Below are 14,988 nucleotides of genomic sequence, written 5' to 3'. Positions count from 1 at the left end.
GTGTGTGTGTGTGTGTGTGTGTGTGTGTGTGTGTGTGTGTGTGTGTGTGTGTGTGTGTGTGTGTGTCATTTTGTGTCCATTTTCTCAGTGTGGACATCCTTTATCCACTTGTTTTCCCTCTATGTTGAAAAACTGCTGTCTATAGTCTCTGAAATGGTTTGTTTCTGAAATCTCCTCTTGTTTCACTTCTCATTGTCCATTTTTTTTTTTTTTTTCACTTGGAGCGCAAGTCCTTCTAGAAGAAGCAGTCACTGGTGTTGTTCAAGTCTGTGCCTTTTCATCATTTCCTTCCATCCCATGGTGGGTCTCAGGGTTTCTAGGTCTTTTAGGCCTGGAGTTCTGGATCTTGCAGGTCTGGAAATCTCTATTCTTTTCTTTTTCTTGAGAAATCAATAGACAATATAGTGAGTGAGTGTGTGTGTGTGTGTGTGTGTGTGTGTGTGTGTGTGTGTGTGTGTGTGTGTCCCCCTGGCTCCACTTCCTTCTCGTCCTTCAAACGACCAGATCACCTTTCTCCAGGAGGTTACAAATTTCAGGCAAACATCTCGATGCTTATATCTGAAACTATAATCAAAAGAAGAGGTTGCCCCCCTTTCCCCCACAAGCAGCTTTTCACATTCAAACATCAAAGTCACAGAAGTTTCATCTCAAAACATGTTAAAAATTATTTCTAAACATAATGTATTTAAAACATTTATTATACATTACAACTACATATCAATGCTAATAAAACATGTTTCATAAATCATAAAGAATCACCCCCCTTTTGATAGTAAACCTTTTTCTACAATGTGTTACTATCATAAAACTAATTCTAATTTGCATCAGCATTTGCTTGTGACTGAGCTACAGTCATGTTGCTGGTGCAGTGATATGTTTGACAAGGTGTGAATGACTTCTTTATTTCCTTCCAACAGTGCCAACTGGGTTTCTAAATTGCCTATTTTCTTAAGCAAACCACTATAGCCCATCTTTCTTTTGTGTGAAAAGTGACACTGTCTTGCCTTGTGTCCCATCTTTCCACAAGCAAAACAAACAACTTCCTGATCTTCCTTTCTTTTCTCCAAACAGTGCCTTGCAATGTGACCATCCTTTCCACATGCATGACAGACAAAGTTTTGAAGAGGTCTCTCACTGTCTTGACAATGTCTAGCAATGTGACCAGCTTTTCCACATGCATAGCAAAGAATAACACCTTCTGAATTTATTCTTGCAAATCTCCTTGGTCTATGATGGAAACCATTAGACAATGTAGAACATTCTCTCTCACCAAAGGCAGCAACTGGATGTCTAGATTTGGCAGCTTTCATTTGACTATTTGCATTAGCATTATTGTTGTAAAACTGTGTCATTTTAGCAATAATGTCATTATATTCAGAGAGTGGTGTCACTAGCATTGTCACAGCAGACCGGGTGAGTGGGTCACATTTGTTAATCAAGGCAGACTTGAAACTGACATCATTCTTAGTAATATCAGGATTGCCACTGAAAGTCTTAAATGTCTCCAATAATCGTTCTGAGAATGCTGCTGGGTGTTCCCCTTTTCTCATTTGCATCTCAGATATCCTATCCCAATTAACTGACATCACACCTAGGACATCCAGCAGTGCCTGTTTCCTCTCTGACTTAGTAGCAGTTCTGTTCTTCACTTTCTGAGTTAATGCTCCAGACAAAGTGTCAGGCAAACACATTCTTAACAAAACGCATGCATCACCATCTGTTAAATTGTAAACTTCAGCATATTCCTCCAAGTTTTTTAGAAAATCTAATGGATCTTGTTTGGCAGGAACAAATTTCCCAATATTCTTGATCACAACATCTAGTTCAGTTGGATTAAATCCTCGGACTATGGTAGAAGTCATTGGTTCTTCCCTTCCTTCTCTAGCAGGCGTAGTCGTAGTAGAATGAACTGGTGCCATCGGAAATCTAACTCTACAGTCAGAGTATTGGCTACTGAATGACTGATAATCTTTTTCCAAACCCTCAGTCCTGTCTTCCTGCAAATCTGGCATTTCTGGAACTGGGTTACACAACGTGACACCTAACAATGTCTTACCAGGGTTTTTCTCAGTTGTGCCATTCTTTATCATAAACTGACAAGCCGCCTTCGCCTCCTCCAAATTTTTAGACAATGTTTCCACAGATGATTTAAGCATACTATTGTTAGTTCTAAGAAGTGAAATCTCATTCTGCATCTTGATCTTTTCTTCTTTCCATATCGTTTCACTAGCCAGGTAATTTTTTGTAGAAATTACCCCAACACTGAGTCGCTCATTTTCAGCCTCTAACTCATCTACTCTCCTCCTGGTTACTTTGTATGAAGCAAAAAGTGCTTGAAGCGCATTAGCAATTTTCCCATTTTTGTTCTTAGGCATTTTGGGATCATTTTCAAACTTAGAGATAGCCCACTTGTACGGTTTATCAACAATATTCTCTATTCCGTCAAACATTCCCTGAGAACCGTGTTTAGCGATGTATATAACAATAATTTCTTCCATTTTCAAAAGTCTTATCAAGCTTTAAAATATCTCGTGATCTAATAGTTATTCACAAAGTCTGATTTAAATGACTACACGTTATCTAGTTCCTTTAAGATATCTGTTAGTCTAATTATTCACAGCTCCAGTACTTCGGACACAAATGATCAAAATAGCCACACTACCTGAGGCTTCTAAACTTAACCACAGCCACAATCCATTGGTCCTTAAATTTCGTTACGCAAAACAGTTAAGAAATGCAACACTGTCACAGTACGTCGGACAAAACCACACTATGTCTGGTTTTATGTTATATTCTTAAAACAACTTGGCCACAGTACGTCAGGCTTAAACAATATAAAAAAAAAATGAACACTGTCACAGTACGTCGGACACAACCACACTACGTCGGGTTTTTATGTTATTTTCTTAAAACAGTTTGCTTATCAGTACTTCGGGTTCAAACTATATGCCACAGTACGTCGGGCAAAACCACACTGCTTCGGGTTCTTTGTTTTAAACTTCACAAAGTTACGGCACATCAGACTCACTAGTCTAGCCTATGCTATAACACACAATAGTTGTGAAATAATTCTGTGACCACACTGCGTCGGGTCTATTCAATTACTTTAGAATTTCCTCAGAATTATTACAACTTCACAATCGGTTTCAAGTACATTAGAAACATACACATTTGTTTCAGTTACTTTAGAAACAACCAATCTGAAATAACTCTGTCACCACACTACTTCGGGTTTATTCAATTACTTTAGAATCTTAACAGAATTATAAGAGACCAACACCAAATTTCAGTTACTTTAGAAACTTTACACTTAAGCACTTTGTTTCAATTACTTTAGAAACAACAATTCCAATACAAGTCTGCTACCACACTGCTTCGGGCTTATTCAGTTACGTTAGAATCTTTAACAAAAATGTACGGAATAGGCTTAAAACTCCTCCTGCTAATACTGAATAAACCAAATTCGATCTCTTCTGTCCTTAATTTTTCTTTTCTAGATTTTTTTTAAACCGAGGAATTCCTTGACAAAAACAGCATAAATGAAAGAAAACAGCTTTTTCTTACCTTTTCCCTTTTTTGTTGGAAATCCGTCGATTCCTGGGTCTGGCTCGCCAATGTAAGAAAAAATGAAGTGGACGTCGAAGATCTCAAAAATGAAGTTTATTACAGCATAGCAGTGGCAAGGTACACAAAGCACCTTGGATTCAGCGGAGTCACACAGAATGAATCTCATCCTCTCAGCTCAAACATTTATCCTCTATTTCGTTTGTCTTCCCCCTCTACATGTAAATGAAGCTCTGTTTTTAAGTGTAATTTAAGAATAACAGATTCGTCTTCCCTCTCAACATGAGGCTGAAACTCTGTCTTAAATGTAAATTGAGGATCTTTCCTCTGTGCCCACATCTTTGATGTTCTGTGAAATCAGAACAGCAAAAGGTTAAGGTGATAAGATCTATCTGTAGTGGTCACATCTTTGATCTTCTGTTAAAATAGAACAGGTTAAATGTTAAGGTGACAAGCTATTTGAAGTCCCTGTAATCAAGATGGTTATTGGTTGCCCTCTGTGATACTATTTACATATTACTGAGATTGGATGTAATTGTCTCTATATGATAATTAAGCTCTTTTAAGTGAAGGAACATTTTGATATATATATATATTGGAGTGGAAGTTGTTGGGAACAGACCATCATTTCTTATAACTTACATTCACGTTACCTCTAGATCATGAGGTCATTAGTTCATTTTATTCATTACCTTTGTCAACCAACACAGCAAAATAGGCAAGTAAACCTTTAGACATAATAGAATCTCCCTGGTTCCTCTCTCCGACTGAATAAAATGAGTTGTGATTGATCCATGTAAATCATTTATCAATGATTCAGGTTTTTCCTACATCTTGTTGTGTCCTAATACTGATTTTGTCTGTGAGGAACATAGGATACACTCCACTGATGAAAATAATTATGTGGTGAAGTAAATACTACAGATAAAACAAATGTAATTTTTACCTGAATAAGTTCAGGCAAGAATGATATCACAGACACACACGCAAAAACAAACAAAAAAACCCCACTAAATTAATGCCTAAGTATCAACTCTACTCAACACTCCAACTTTCTGATACTGGTGTTCCCATCATGCACTGAGGCATGAATAATTAATAAGGTTGCTTGTTCCACTGTTTTCCAGCTGTATTTACACTGTTTTATCAATGCTTTTGTTGTTAGGTTTATAACTTGCTGTTTTGTGGAGTTCATTTTCTACTCAAAATGTCATTCATACTCAAAAATTATCCAACGAATGTTACCGTTATTGTGCATTGTGTACTAAGTATTGAGATCTTTGTATTCGAGTTTATGCCACATTACTTCTATTATGTAGATATGTTGTCTACTACATAAAATCTACAAAATCTAAAAAAAAAATGTAATCTTGGATGATCTGAGTAAACTAAATCACTTTAAAAGCATGGCTTAATACAGTGTTATATGGTTTAAGTAAAAATTTACTTGAAACAGTGTATTGCAAAGTAAACCTCAACTAAGTAGAAATGACTCAACAAACTTTAACTAGCAAAGGTAAAATTACTTATTTTCTTTGATAAGCCTTGATGTTGTGGCCCATTTTTGGTTCCTGCTAGGTTGTAGGGTTTCTATCGGTTTCTTTAGCAGCTATAGAAGAGATGCATATTGTGTAAACCCAGGTAAAAGCTGTTTCCCCACTCTCTTTCACATTAGAATAAAAAAGGACTCTGCTACAGAACACATGCATATGCACACAGGCTGTGATGCATTGAACACTGAGATGCAAATGGCCCTGTGATTGTTTTGTAAGATGCCATTGTTTGCATGAGTAACTGGGCGTGTGTGATGAGACATCTTTAGCTCTCTTAACACAAGGCACATCATTTCTTTATGTGTTTTCCTTTTGGAAAACATCACTGCAATACATAAAAACAGCAGATTATATCACATTTGTAAATAGGGGACGTCACAAAAGCTTACTGTATTCATAAAACATAGAACCATGTGCCCTGTCATCATTAACCAGTATCCGACAGAATTTAATATTTTGCTTGGCTCTGATTAACTTCATGTGAGGAAAGTTTTGTGTTTAAACTCTATAATTAGACCCTTTGCTCCATATGGAAATAAGTTTTTGAGTGCTTTTGCCATTTAACTGTTTGACTTTTGACCACAATGATCCAAATTACCTGGGTTTCCCGGCATGTAATATTAATGGACACATGAAACCATTTATTTGAAAATATAAATAACTTACCCTTACAAAAAAAGACTGTTTGGTACAGTGATAGTTATACCATGGTACTTTAAATATACTTTGCACTTTTAAAGCTTTATATTTATATATACAGGAAAGTGAACAAATTATAGTACTAGGCTATATGTAATATTTGATGCTATGGTCAAGAATGATTACCATACGCCAGTGTATTTCAGAGAAAATCAGGAATGAAAAAAATTAAAACACCATCTAAGAATGTTTGTATAAACTTAATAATATCATACTTTAAAAAATGTAATTGATGTTTTATTGATCCTTGTCTTTTCTGAAATAAGCATGTGAATACATTTGTATCATTTGGTTTTATTAATTTTCAAAAACATGCAGAAAACCGGTGATTCAGTACAATTCTTACTAAAAATATTAAGTAGACCTAATTAAAATATTAAATAAACGTATTTTCCTCATTTATAAACATAGCCTATAGCTGTCGTATTTGAGTTTAAAAAAATGTAATAAAAGAAGAGATGTTTTTGGCTCATTTTAAGAAATTAGCAAAGAAACACATTGGATTACAAACAAATACCTTGAGTCTGGGGAAATGGGGCTATGTAAACATTATAAGAAGATTTGATTTACGTTTTTACTACAATTATTGTTGCTTAGAGGAATTCACATCGACTCTCGCGAGATTTGAGTTTGAACTGATATGTGAGAAGAGAACGAGACGGATGCCAGTGATTCAGAGTAGTGGTGGAAATTTTGATTCTTTCCAGAGACTCGTTCATTTTCAGTTCGTTCACCAAAATGATTCGTTCAGATTCGTTCACTGATTCGTTCAGTGACAATTTCTTCCTATGACATAAATACCGCAGCAGGAGGCGAAAAAGAGTGTATTTTATGCTATGTTTTAACGAACGTATTTACTTGTTACAGAAAAACTGATTTGGCTTTGTTAAAATTTGTGCCTTATTTACTAAATTAATAAAATAAGTCTAAATAAGAGGTTCAGATGACCAAACCAAGGTTTTCTTGCATAATTAACATTTTAATTGTTTGGTCAGACATACACATTTATAAATCTGGGATTATATTAAACGTTGAGTTATGTTATGTATGTTAAATATGATAAACAATTATATGCACACCTATAACTGCGCTTTGAATGAGATTGAATCACATGCTAAATGACCGATCTACCCAGTACTCTCATTCACGAACGAAATGTAGCCTACCAGTTTGATCAATTCGTTCACGAACGAGATCTCTCTCTCTCGTTCAGACTCGAAACAGAGCGATCTCGGTCAGTGATGGGCGTATTCGTTCAGTAGATCCAACCAATGACATGCCCCTTCACAGCCCGAACTGAAATATTATTTGCTGACGTTACGCAAATGAGACCTAACCAATACTGTCATATTTTTGGGTTTGTTTTAGTTTTTAGAGAAGTGCATATGACATGAATAAAACGTAATTAATTCATTTTTGATAATACAAAATGAACACAAGTAATAAAGTAAATTTTTCAAAGTGCAAAATACCACAAAACTCATTAAAACACACAAACAAAAGAAAAGAAAAGCAGGTAAAGAGAAGTGTAAATTTAAATCAAGTAAACAGTCAAGTACAAAATGACAATGTTAATTTGTCTTTGTAAGCCTATATTTAACCATGCTTGCGTTATTAAATAGTTTTCATTACAATGGTAAAGTGTAAATCTCCTTCTTTGATGCAAATATGCTGACTACACAAACCGTGTATCGTTCAAACAATTGGTTCTTTTCGTTCACGAACGACATGTACCAGTTCGTTCACGAGAAGATCTCTCTCTCTCGTTCAGACTCAAAAGCAACTCGGTCACAGTCAGTGAAGGGCGTATTCGTTCACTACATCCAACAAATCGCATGCTCCGTCACATCTCATACTCGAAGGCTATTGGCTTGAGGTTTAGTCATTCTTGACAGGTTGAAAACACAGAGCTACCCGGTTCACTGAGCTGCGCATGCGCTGCTAATAGCGCCGCGCGGCTGTGGAGGGAGGAATTTCAGTGAACGAGAAATATGAGTCAGTGGATTACGTGAACGAGAACGATTCGTTCACCTAAAAGATTCGTTCAAAAAGAACGATTCGTTCACGAACGTAACATCACTAATTCAGAGCGAGTGGAGGACGGGACACAGGACGGCCCGACTTCAACCCTACAAAACAACTCCCTAAAGTAGCCTTCTTCTTACACTACACTCGGAGTTTTTTGCCTTTATTTGTTACTTGGAATGAAATGCTTTTACGCGGATGACTTGAAAGGTGAGTCGCCGTTGTATTTCATGGTATTAAAGGCTAGTTTGACGGTTTGGCTAACGGTCGTGTGATCGCTTTCACAGTTTGCTCTCGCTGGCGAATGTGAAAGCGAACATTCACACTAAAATTATACAAAAACGAATCTCACGTGTGTATTATTACAACAAATAACCGCCTATTTAATGTTGTACGCCCGCTAGCTGGTGTAGTTACAGGGAAGTAAAATCGCTTTAAAGGGCCTGTGGTGGTCCGACATTAGATGGACCTACCGTAGGCATGTAAGTTAGCCAGCTATCGCATTGTCCATTTGTTTCTGTTGATCAGTTTAAATTCACACCTTTGTAACCAGGAAGTCTGCTCAAATGAAACATTTACCTAGCGTTATCGCTGCGGTTAAATGTCACTAAACCTTTGATCTGCTTTATACAGAGAGATTGTTTTTCTCTTGGCTCATTGGTTCATTTTGCAACAGATTGCACGCCTAATATTTATTGCAAGTTACACCAAATTGTAACTTAGTCGTTTGCTCAGTGTATTTAGACTGTTGCTTTTACATATTGTACGTTGGATTTGTTTCATGTAATGGCTAACTTAGCTTACACGAACTAGTACACTTCTGTAGAAATCGAGTGTGTTTTGCTGTAAACGAGAATTCAGATATGTTGATAAATGTCTTACGTCATCCAGTCTGTGTGTGTTCAAAGGCTTATTTAGTGTAAGGGTTATTCCCCAAGAGAGTTTATTGTAGTAATAGTGAGAATGAGCTAATTTGTTTCTTGGATCATAGCTCTAGGATTCCCGCAAATGTTTTAGCTAAAACTAGTGTTAATCTCAGAACTATGGAAACTGGTGTTCGAGAGGTGTTGACCTGAGTCTGGTGTACATGTTGATTCAACATCCACTTTCACATATTATTCTAGGTCACTGTTAGAGGTGTCAGATAAAGAAAAGTGAAGTTGTGGCCTTATGTGTGAACATACTGTCGTGTCACAAACCCCCCAAAAATGAAGATCTCAAGAAGTTTGGTCTATTTTCATCATTTTGGCTGTGGGGAAATGGAGGATCGGCATTTGGTGAAAATCCTGCATGGAAGCAGCTTATCTTCAATGTCTACCAATGTGGTCTGAGTTTGATATGAAACCGACAGGGAGACACGGGTCATATTGTACCCTAGAGAAACAGCGGCTGACCACAGACATTTGTCATAGTGGATCACATAGTGTTTTTGAAATTATTATCTTGGGACAAAATAGACATTTATCCTAATCAATTCAAATTATTTAATTTAAAAAAATCTTTATATGGAAGTATATATTTCATTTTCTATTTAGTTTATTTATATATTTTCTATATGTAATTATATTATGTATTGTGTAGACTCTATCCAATGAGACACTGCATTCAGGATATACATTATAGTATTTAATGATTTATCAGAAATATAATGAATTATAAATAAAGTCAGACTTAAAGCAACAAGTTTGATACTCACTCATACCCTTTTTTTGGGGGGGGGGTCAAACATTTTGAACAACAAAGTTACACATTACATGGAAAAGGGACAGGTCTATTATTTTGCATTTACACTCCAAGACTTAGCCTAATGCACAGATTATTTAACTTACAGTATCAAATCTTTTTGTTCTGTCCATTGCTATGGTTTATCACGGTCACTGTCATATCGGATTCAATCATTTTAATATGGTTGCCAATCCAGAAACTTTAAAATGTGTAGCCTAGTTAGCAGCATGACAAAAATATATTCTATACAGAAAGTGGGCAAAGATTGCTGCCTTTGTAATCACACTGTACTGTCGATTACAACGCAAGGTACACAAAGTTGCACTCTTGCAATGAACCACTGTTTTGAGCGGTGTTGAGTGGATTCTGACTAACTAAATGCATCTGATTGGCCATTGCCACACGCTCAACAGATGTGTCTATTATTGCCTACATTGCTCAATGCTGCAAAAAGCATTGTAAATAGAAACCTTTAATGCTCTTCACAGAGCGCTTACCTAAACACTTGCAAGAGCATTTTAAAGCAGCTGGCTATCAGCAGGTACTGGTACTGCAGTATCTTCACTTTAAATTATCAAGTAAATTTACAAATTCATTTTTGGTGGCTGCCAAAATAATTTCAATACAGGAAAAACCCTGATCATGCCTATGTGCATCATGCAAAGCAGTCTTTTATTTAGGATCAGGATTCAGATGTCCTCAATATAGATCTCACTCTGCCACAGGTTAGACCAGTTTTGGCTAGTTGGAAAACCACAAATGAGCAGAGGATCTGTTTGAGAATGCTATGATGAAGTTCTTATGGAGAAAACCAGTCTGAGGTTGTGATCCATGTGTGTTTATCTTGTTTACGAATTCCCCATGGTCTTGTTCTTGACCTTAATCAAAGTCTTGGGCTTGTTTCTCTCTGCGTAGTGGGAGAACAATGGGCGCTTTATGCCTGATCTGGAAGTGCCATGCAGTCAGGTGGCTTACTAAACACACACCAAACTGAGCTAATAAGAGTTTGTGTATGTTGAAGGCCAGACTTGCCTCAAAATGGCAAGGGATGTTGTTGTTGTACCACTATGGCCAATGTGTGCTAACACAGAGTTAAAATGTGACAGAAAACTTTTTCCTACAAGAATCAATGTACTTAGTCTTTGCTGTAGAGACAAATGTTTTTGCCTGCCTCTGGTATGAGTGTCAAAATGAGCATTGGTTCTCATTTTGTAATGTAGTTGATGAATTCTTTGTGTGTAGAGGTCAGGGCCTCATTATAGTGACCACAGCGTTTATGTGTGCACTCATAAGGCCCCACAATGCAATGGTTTCAAAGACCTCATTGGCAGTGCTGTGCCACTTATCTAATGACTGGTTTCTTTTTAATTTCTCTTATGACTTACTTTCAAGCTGAGGATTCAATGTACCAGCATTCCAAATAGTACTGCCAAGGGTCGTTCACTCTAAGGATGATAACTGTTACGTCTTATTAGTTTTAATAATCATTTTAAATCTACATTACCACTATAATGACACTGAGGAACGAAATCATTGGAATCAATTTCAGAAAACAAAATTCTAGCTGATGAACGATAACATTGAAAGCCAATCAGAATCCAACCGAATTTAAAGAGTGGATGAACGGCAATAAATTAAAGTCCGTTCTATATGACGCATAGGGCTGAACAATTTTGGCAAATAATCGAATTGCTATTTTTAATTTTTATTTACCAATATTGCGATTTAATGTTTTTTTAATAAAGCTCTTCATTTTTTTATTCAACAAAGACAATCAATAAATAATTGTATAGTATGGCCTACACAATATTATATGGATTAAACATAAACTGTTCTTTCCTGTAGGCCAGGCCTATATCAGGGTTTTTCCTGGGTCAAAATTCTGCAATAACCAATCAGAAAAAAAGAAGAAAAAAATGTAGGCCTAAGTCACGGTGATCATTGTTTTCATGATCGATTGTCGCTGTCACGTCAGAGTACTCGTGTACATCCCTACAGAGGCCCTTCATAATGCAGAGGGCAACTTAGCATTGGCCCTATAGAATGCAGTGTTTAATAAACAGATGTTTTACTAAATTCTGCTGAAAAGAAACTTAGTGCCGACTCCCGAGTCATGATAGTATATCGTATTGTAGCATCTGTATCGGGATACATATCGTATTGTGACTTTGTTGCTGATACACAAGCATTATATTGTTATAGTTAGCTTTATAGTTGCCACTTGGTGTGGGGCTGCTGGTTTTTTTTTCTAAATGGCGCTGTAATAGCATTTTATTTTGTTAGTTAAATTTACTTGTCCCATGTCCCAACGTTTTCTGTTCATGAAAATGCTTTTCTGTGCTCCTCTTCCCGCATTTCTGAAAGGGAGAATTTTTATCAACCGCTGTGGTGACTGTGTCTTGTGACACAGTGTTCAGGACATCCAGGGAGACACGTGTTTGTTAAAGGAAGTGTGTACATAGTGTCTGTGTAACTCCATTACTATGAATTTTAATCTGGCAAGGCTTTAGTGTATGTACTGTAAACAGAATCTTCCCTTTTGAAAAGGACAATGAACATGAATCACCTGGCGTTCATGTAGGAGAATAAACGCAACTGATATTGATTTGTGTATACTGAATTTTTCCACGTAAGCCACTTATGCATTTACGTCATTTTGCATGAAAACTCGGCTGTAATTTCCTAAAAGCTACAGATAAATCTGACCCGAACACTTTCACTTTCGCAAGAGCGCTCTATATACGGAGACTACTGGAACATGATGGCGATGCGCTGTTATGAAAGCCACATGAATACAGTTGTTTTGATGCAGAGGCATGACTGCTTTTTACATTTGTTTCAATTTGTTTGTAATACAGTTGCCAGTTAAAATTAAACTTCTGCATTCATGCTCACACACAGTTGATATTTTCAGCTTCACTTTCCCAAGCAGACATTGTGTACAGCAGCCGCTTATAGAAAGTCTCTGTTTAGTTCTCATCAATTGGAGCTAAATCTTACTGCTGAATGACCTGGGGAGGCCAGCTGAACTTGCAGTGTCTGGATCTGGTGGTGACGTCTTAATCTCCGTCCTTCATTCAGGATCTGAGAGGGAAGCTCCTTTTAGATTAGCCACTCAACCTACAGCAGTATTACTATCATTCAATAGAGTCTGTTAATCTTGCTGTGTATCATGATATTATGATAGCAATGTTGGGGAAGAAGCTTGAAATCTGTCGATTTCCAATCATAATTTCAGTTTGTAAGATAAGTTTCACTACAGTCAAGCCATTGTTCTGATAGATTAATAAGTTACTAACAAGCTACTAAAAATACATTGCAGCTATTTCTGCAGATAGTATCTTGATGCAGTCAGAGCCTGATTTATCGGGCACAAAAAGTTAGGGTCCTTAGAGTAACAGCCTTAAAGGGATAGTTCACCCAAAAATGAAAATTAGCCCATCATTTACTCACCCTCAAGTCATCTGAGGTGTAGGCCTAGCCTATATGATAGGGATGGGCATTTTTCTTAAATATTGTTTTTGAACATTCGGGCTCATAAAAACCGAATATTCGTTTATTTAAATGACGTTTAATGAGAAAGATGTTATTTTTAAAATTAAGTTTTTGTCACCGTTTCTGAACAAGCTTACCGTTAGGCAATATACACAACAAGCTTATGATATATCTTAAGGTTTTCTTTTAGTTTAAAACATTAAACAATGTGTAAACAAAAAATATAAAGAACAAAAGCATAAGCTCAAGCATGGCGAACAAAAAAAAACGCTAAAAGCAGACTGCGCCAATTATCAAACAGAACATACATATACACTCGAGTCAGAATATGGTTATCGTGTTTATATTGTTTCACGTTCTTGTTGAGAAAAACAATAATATCCACATGTTCGGATGAGAAAACGCGCTGCGCTAACAGACGTTGCAGAGATGTAAAGATAACTGTGTGCTAAGCTAAGTTTCTAACAGCACTTTGCATTTTCTGTTCTTAAACCCTTCTCCCTCGACGAAACTTAAAGGAAGCATATGTCTCAATATTGCTATCAGATAAGTTATCATCTCTGATCACTCGCGCTACAGCTACGCTTACCTGCAGTCGTGAATGCATGTTGAGGAGAGACCCCTGATATGATTGTAAAGCGTTTTGGGTGTACAGTAGTACATATGAAAGCGCTATATAAATGCCTCATTCATTCTATGTGATTTCTCATTGTGGTGGTGATATTATGATAATTCAGTTTCATTAATTAAATTAAAAGTAATTTCATTTTGTAATATAATTTAGTAAGATCATTTTCATATAAGTAATTCCAAACTTCACGAGGCAGATGACGATATTATGAGATCAAATACAATCCACTTGTTAAACGCACTCCACAGCGCCACCCAGTACATTTAATTATAACTGTGAGCTTTAGTGCTTGGTAATTATTCTGGATTCACTGCATTTATGGCCAGCAAAGCAACATATTAAAATTCAAATGGTATTTTATTTTTCGAATAATAATTACAGATTGAAAATTCAAATATTCGTGCACGTTCCTGATGAATCAGATGAATACAATCAGAGTTATATTAAAAAATGTCAGTGAATAACTGTTTCCGTTTTGAAGGCCATAAGTGCATCTATCCATCATAAAAGTGCTCCACACGGCTCTGAGGGGTTAATAAAGGCCTTCTGAAGCGATGAGTTTGTGTAAAAAAAAGAAAAATCCATATTTAAAACTTTTAAGTAAAATATCTAGCTTCCGGCCAAACGAACATACGGATTCTACTCAAGTCTAAAGCGCAACTTGTGCGAGTAATGCGACATACTGCTGATATTTACGCTACGCCATGACGCACTGCACTACTTCTGACATCACAAGTTGAGTAAGTTGCGCTTTAGGCGCAAGTAGACTGCATACTCATCGCTTCGCTTCAGAAGGCCTTTATTAACCCCTCCGGGCCGTGTGGGGCACTTTTAGGATGGACAGATGCACTTTTATGGACTTCAAAACAGAAACAGCCATTCACTGCCGCCATAAAGCTTGGCAGAGCTAGGACATTTTTTAATATAACTCCGTTTGTATTCGTCTGAAAGAAGAATGTCATATACACCTAGGATGACTTGAGGGTGAGGAAATCATGGGCTAATTAAAATTTTTGGGTGAACTTTCCAGCTTTATATAGGCTACACCAAATGCAACTAATAAAAATTAGAAAACACCCTAATTTATCTACCTTGTTTCTAATGTAAGATTGGCTGTGGCCATTTGTAACTTGAATGTAAAAGGCTTCCGGTGTCATCCGCTTCCAATTATTAAATAGTTTTACAGTTTACTGCATTTTGTAATTATTAGTTATTTACTTATAGTGGCTAATAAATCTGAAGTCTTGCACATTTATGGAAAGTAGCTTACCTATGCGTTGCGAAATAAGGTTGAAA

General features: G+C 36.6%; 1 protein-coding gene across 2 annotated transcripts in view; it reads left to right on the top strand.

Moving 5' to 3' along the window:
- Positions 1-7,899: 7,899 nt before the first annotated feature.
- rnf19a (ring finger protein 19A, RBR E3 ubiquitin protein ligase) overlaps positions 7,900-14,988 on the top strand; it is a 36,224-nt gene continuing 29,135 nt past the window's right edge. For both annotated transcript variants that reach the window (XM_082186121.1, XM_082186120.1), the window contains exon 1: positions 7,900-8,051. In XM_082186121.1, coding sequence (XP_082042247.1) covers positions 8,021-8,051 — 31 coding nt within the window. In that variant the 5' untranslated portion in view covers positions 7,900-8,020. The remainder of the gene's footprint in view (positions 8,052-14,988) is intronic.

Source organism: Leuciscus leuciscus (assembly GCF_965113295.1).
Source record: "Leuciscus leuciscus genome assembly, chromosome: 12".
Taxonomy (NCBI): Eukaryota; Metazoa; Chordata; class Actinopteri; order Cypriniformes; family Leuciscidae; genus Leuciscus; species Leuciscus leuciscus.
The sequence above is the reverse complement of the archived record's forward strand: the minus strand, read 5'-3'. Positions and strand labels throughout refer to the sequence as shown.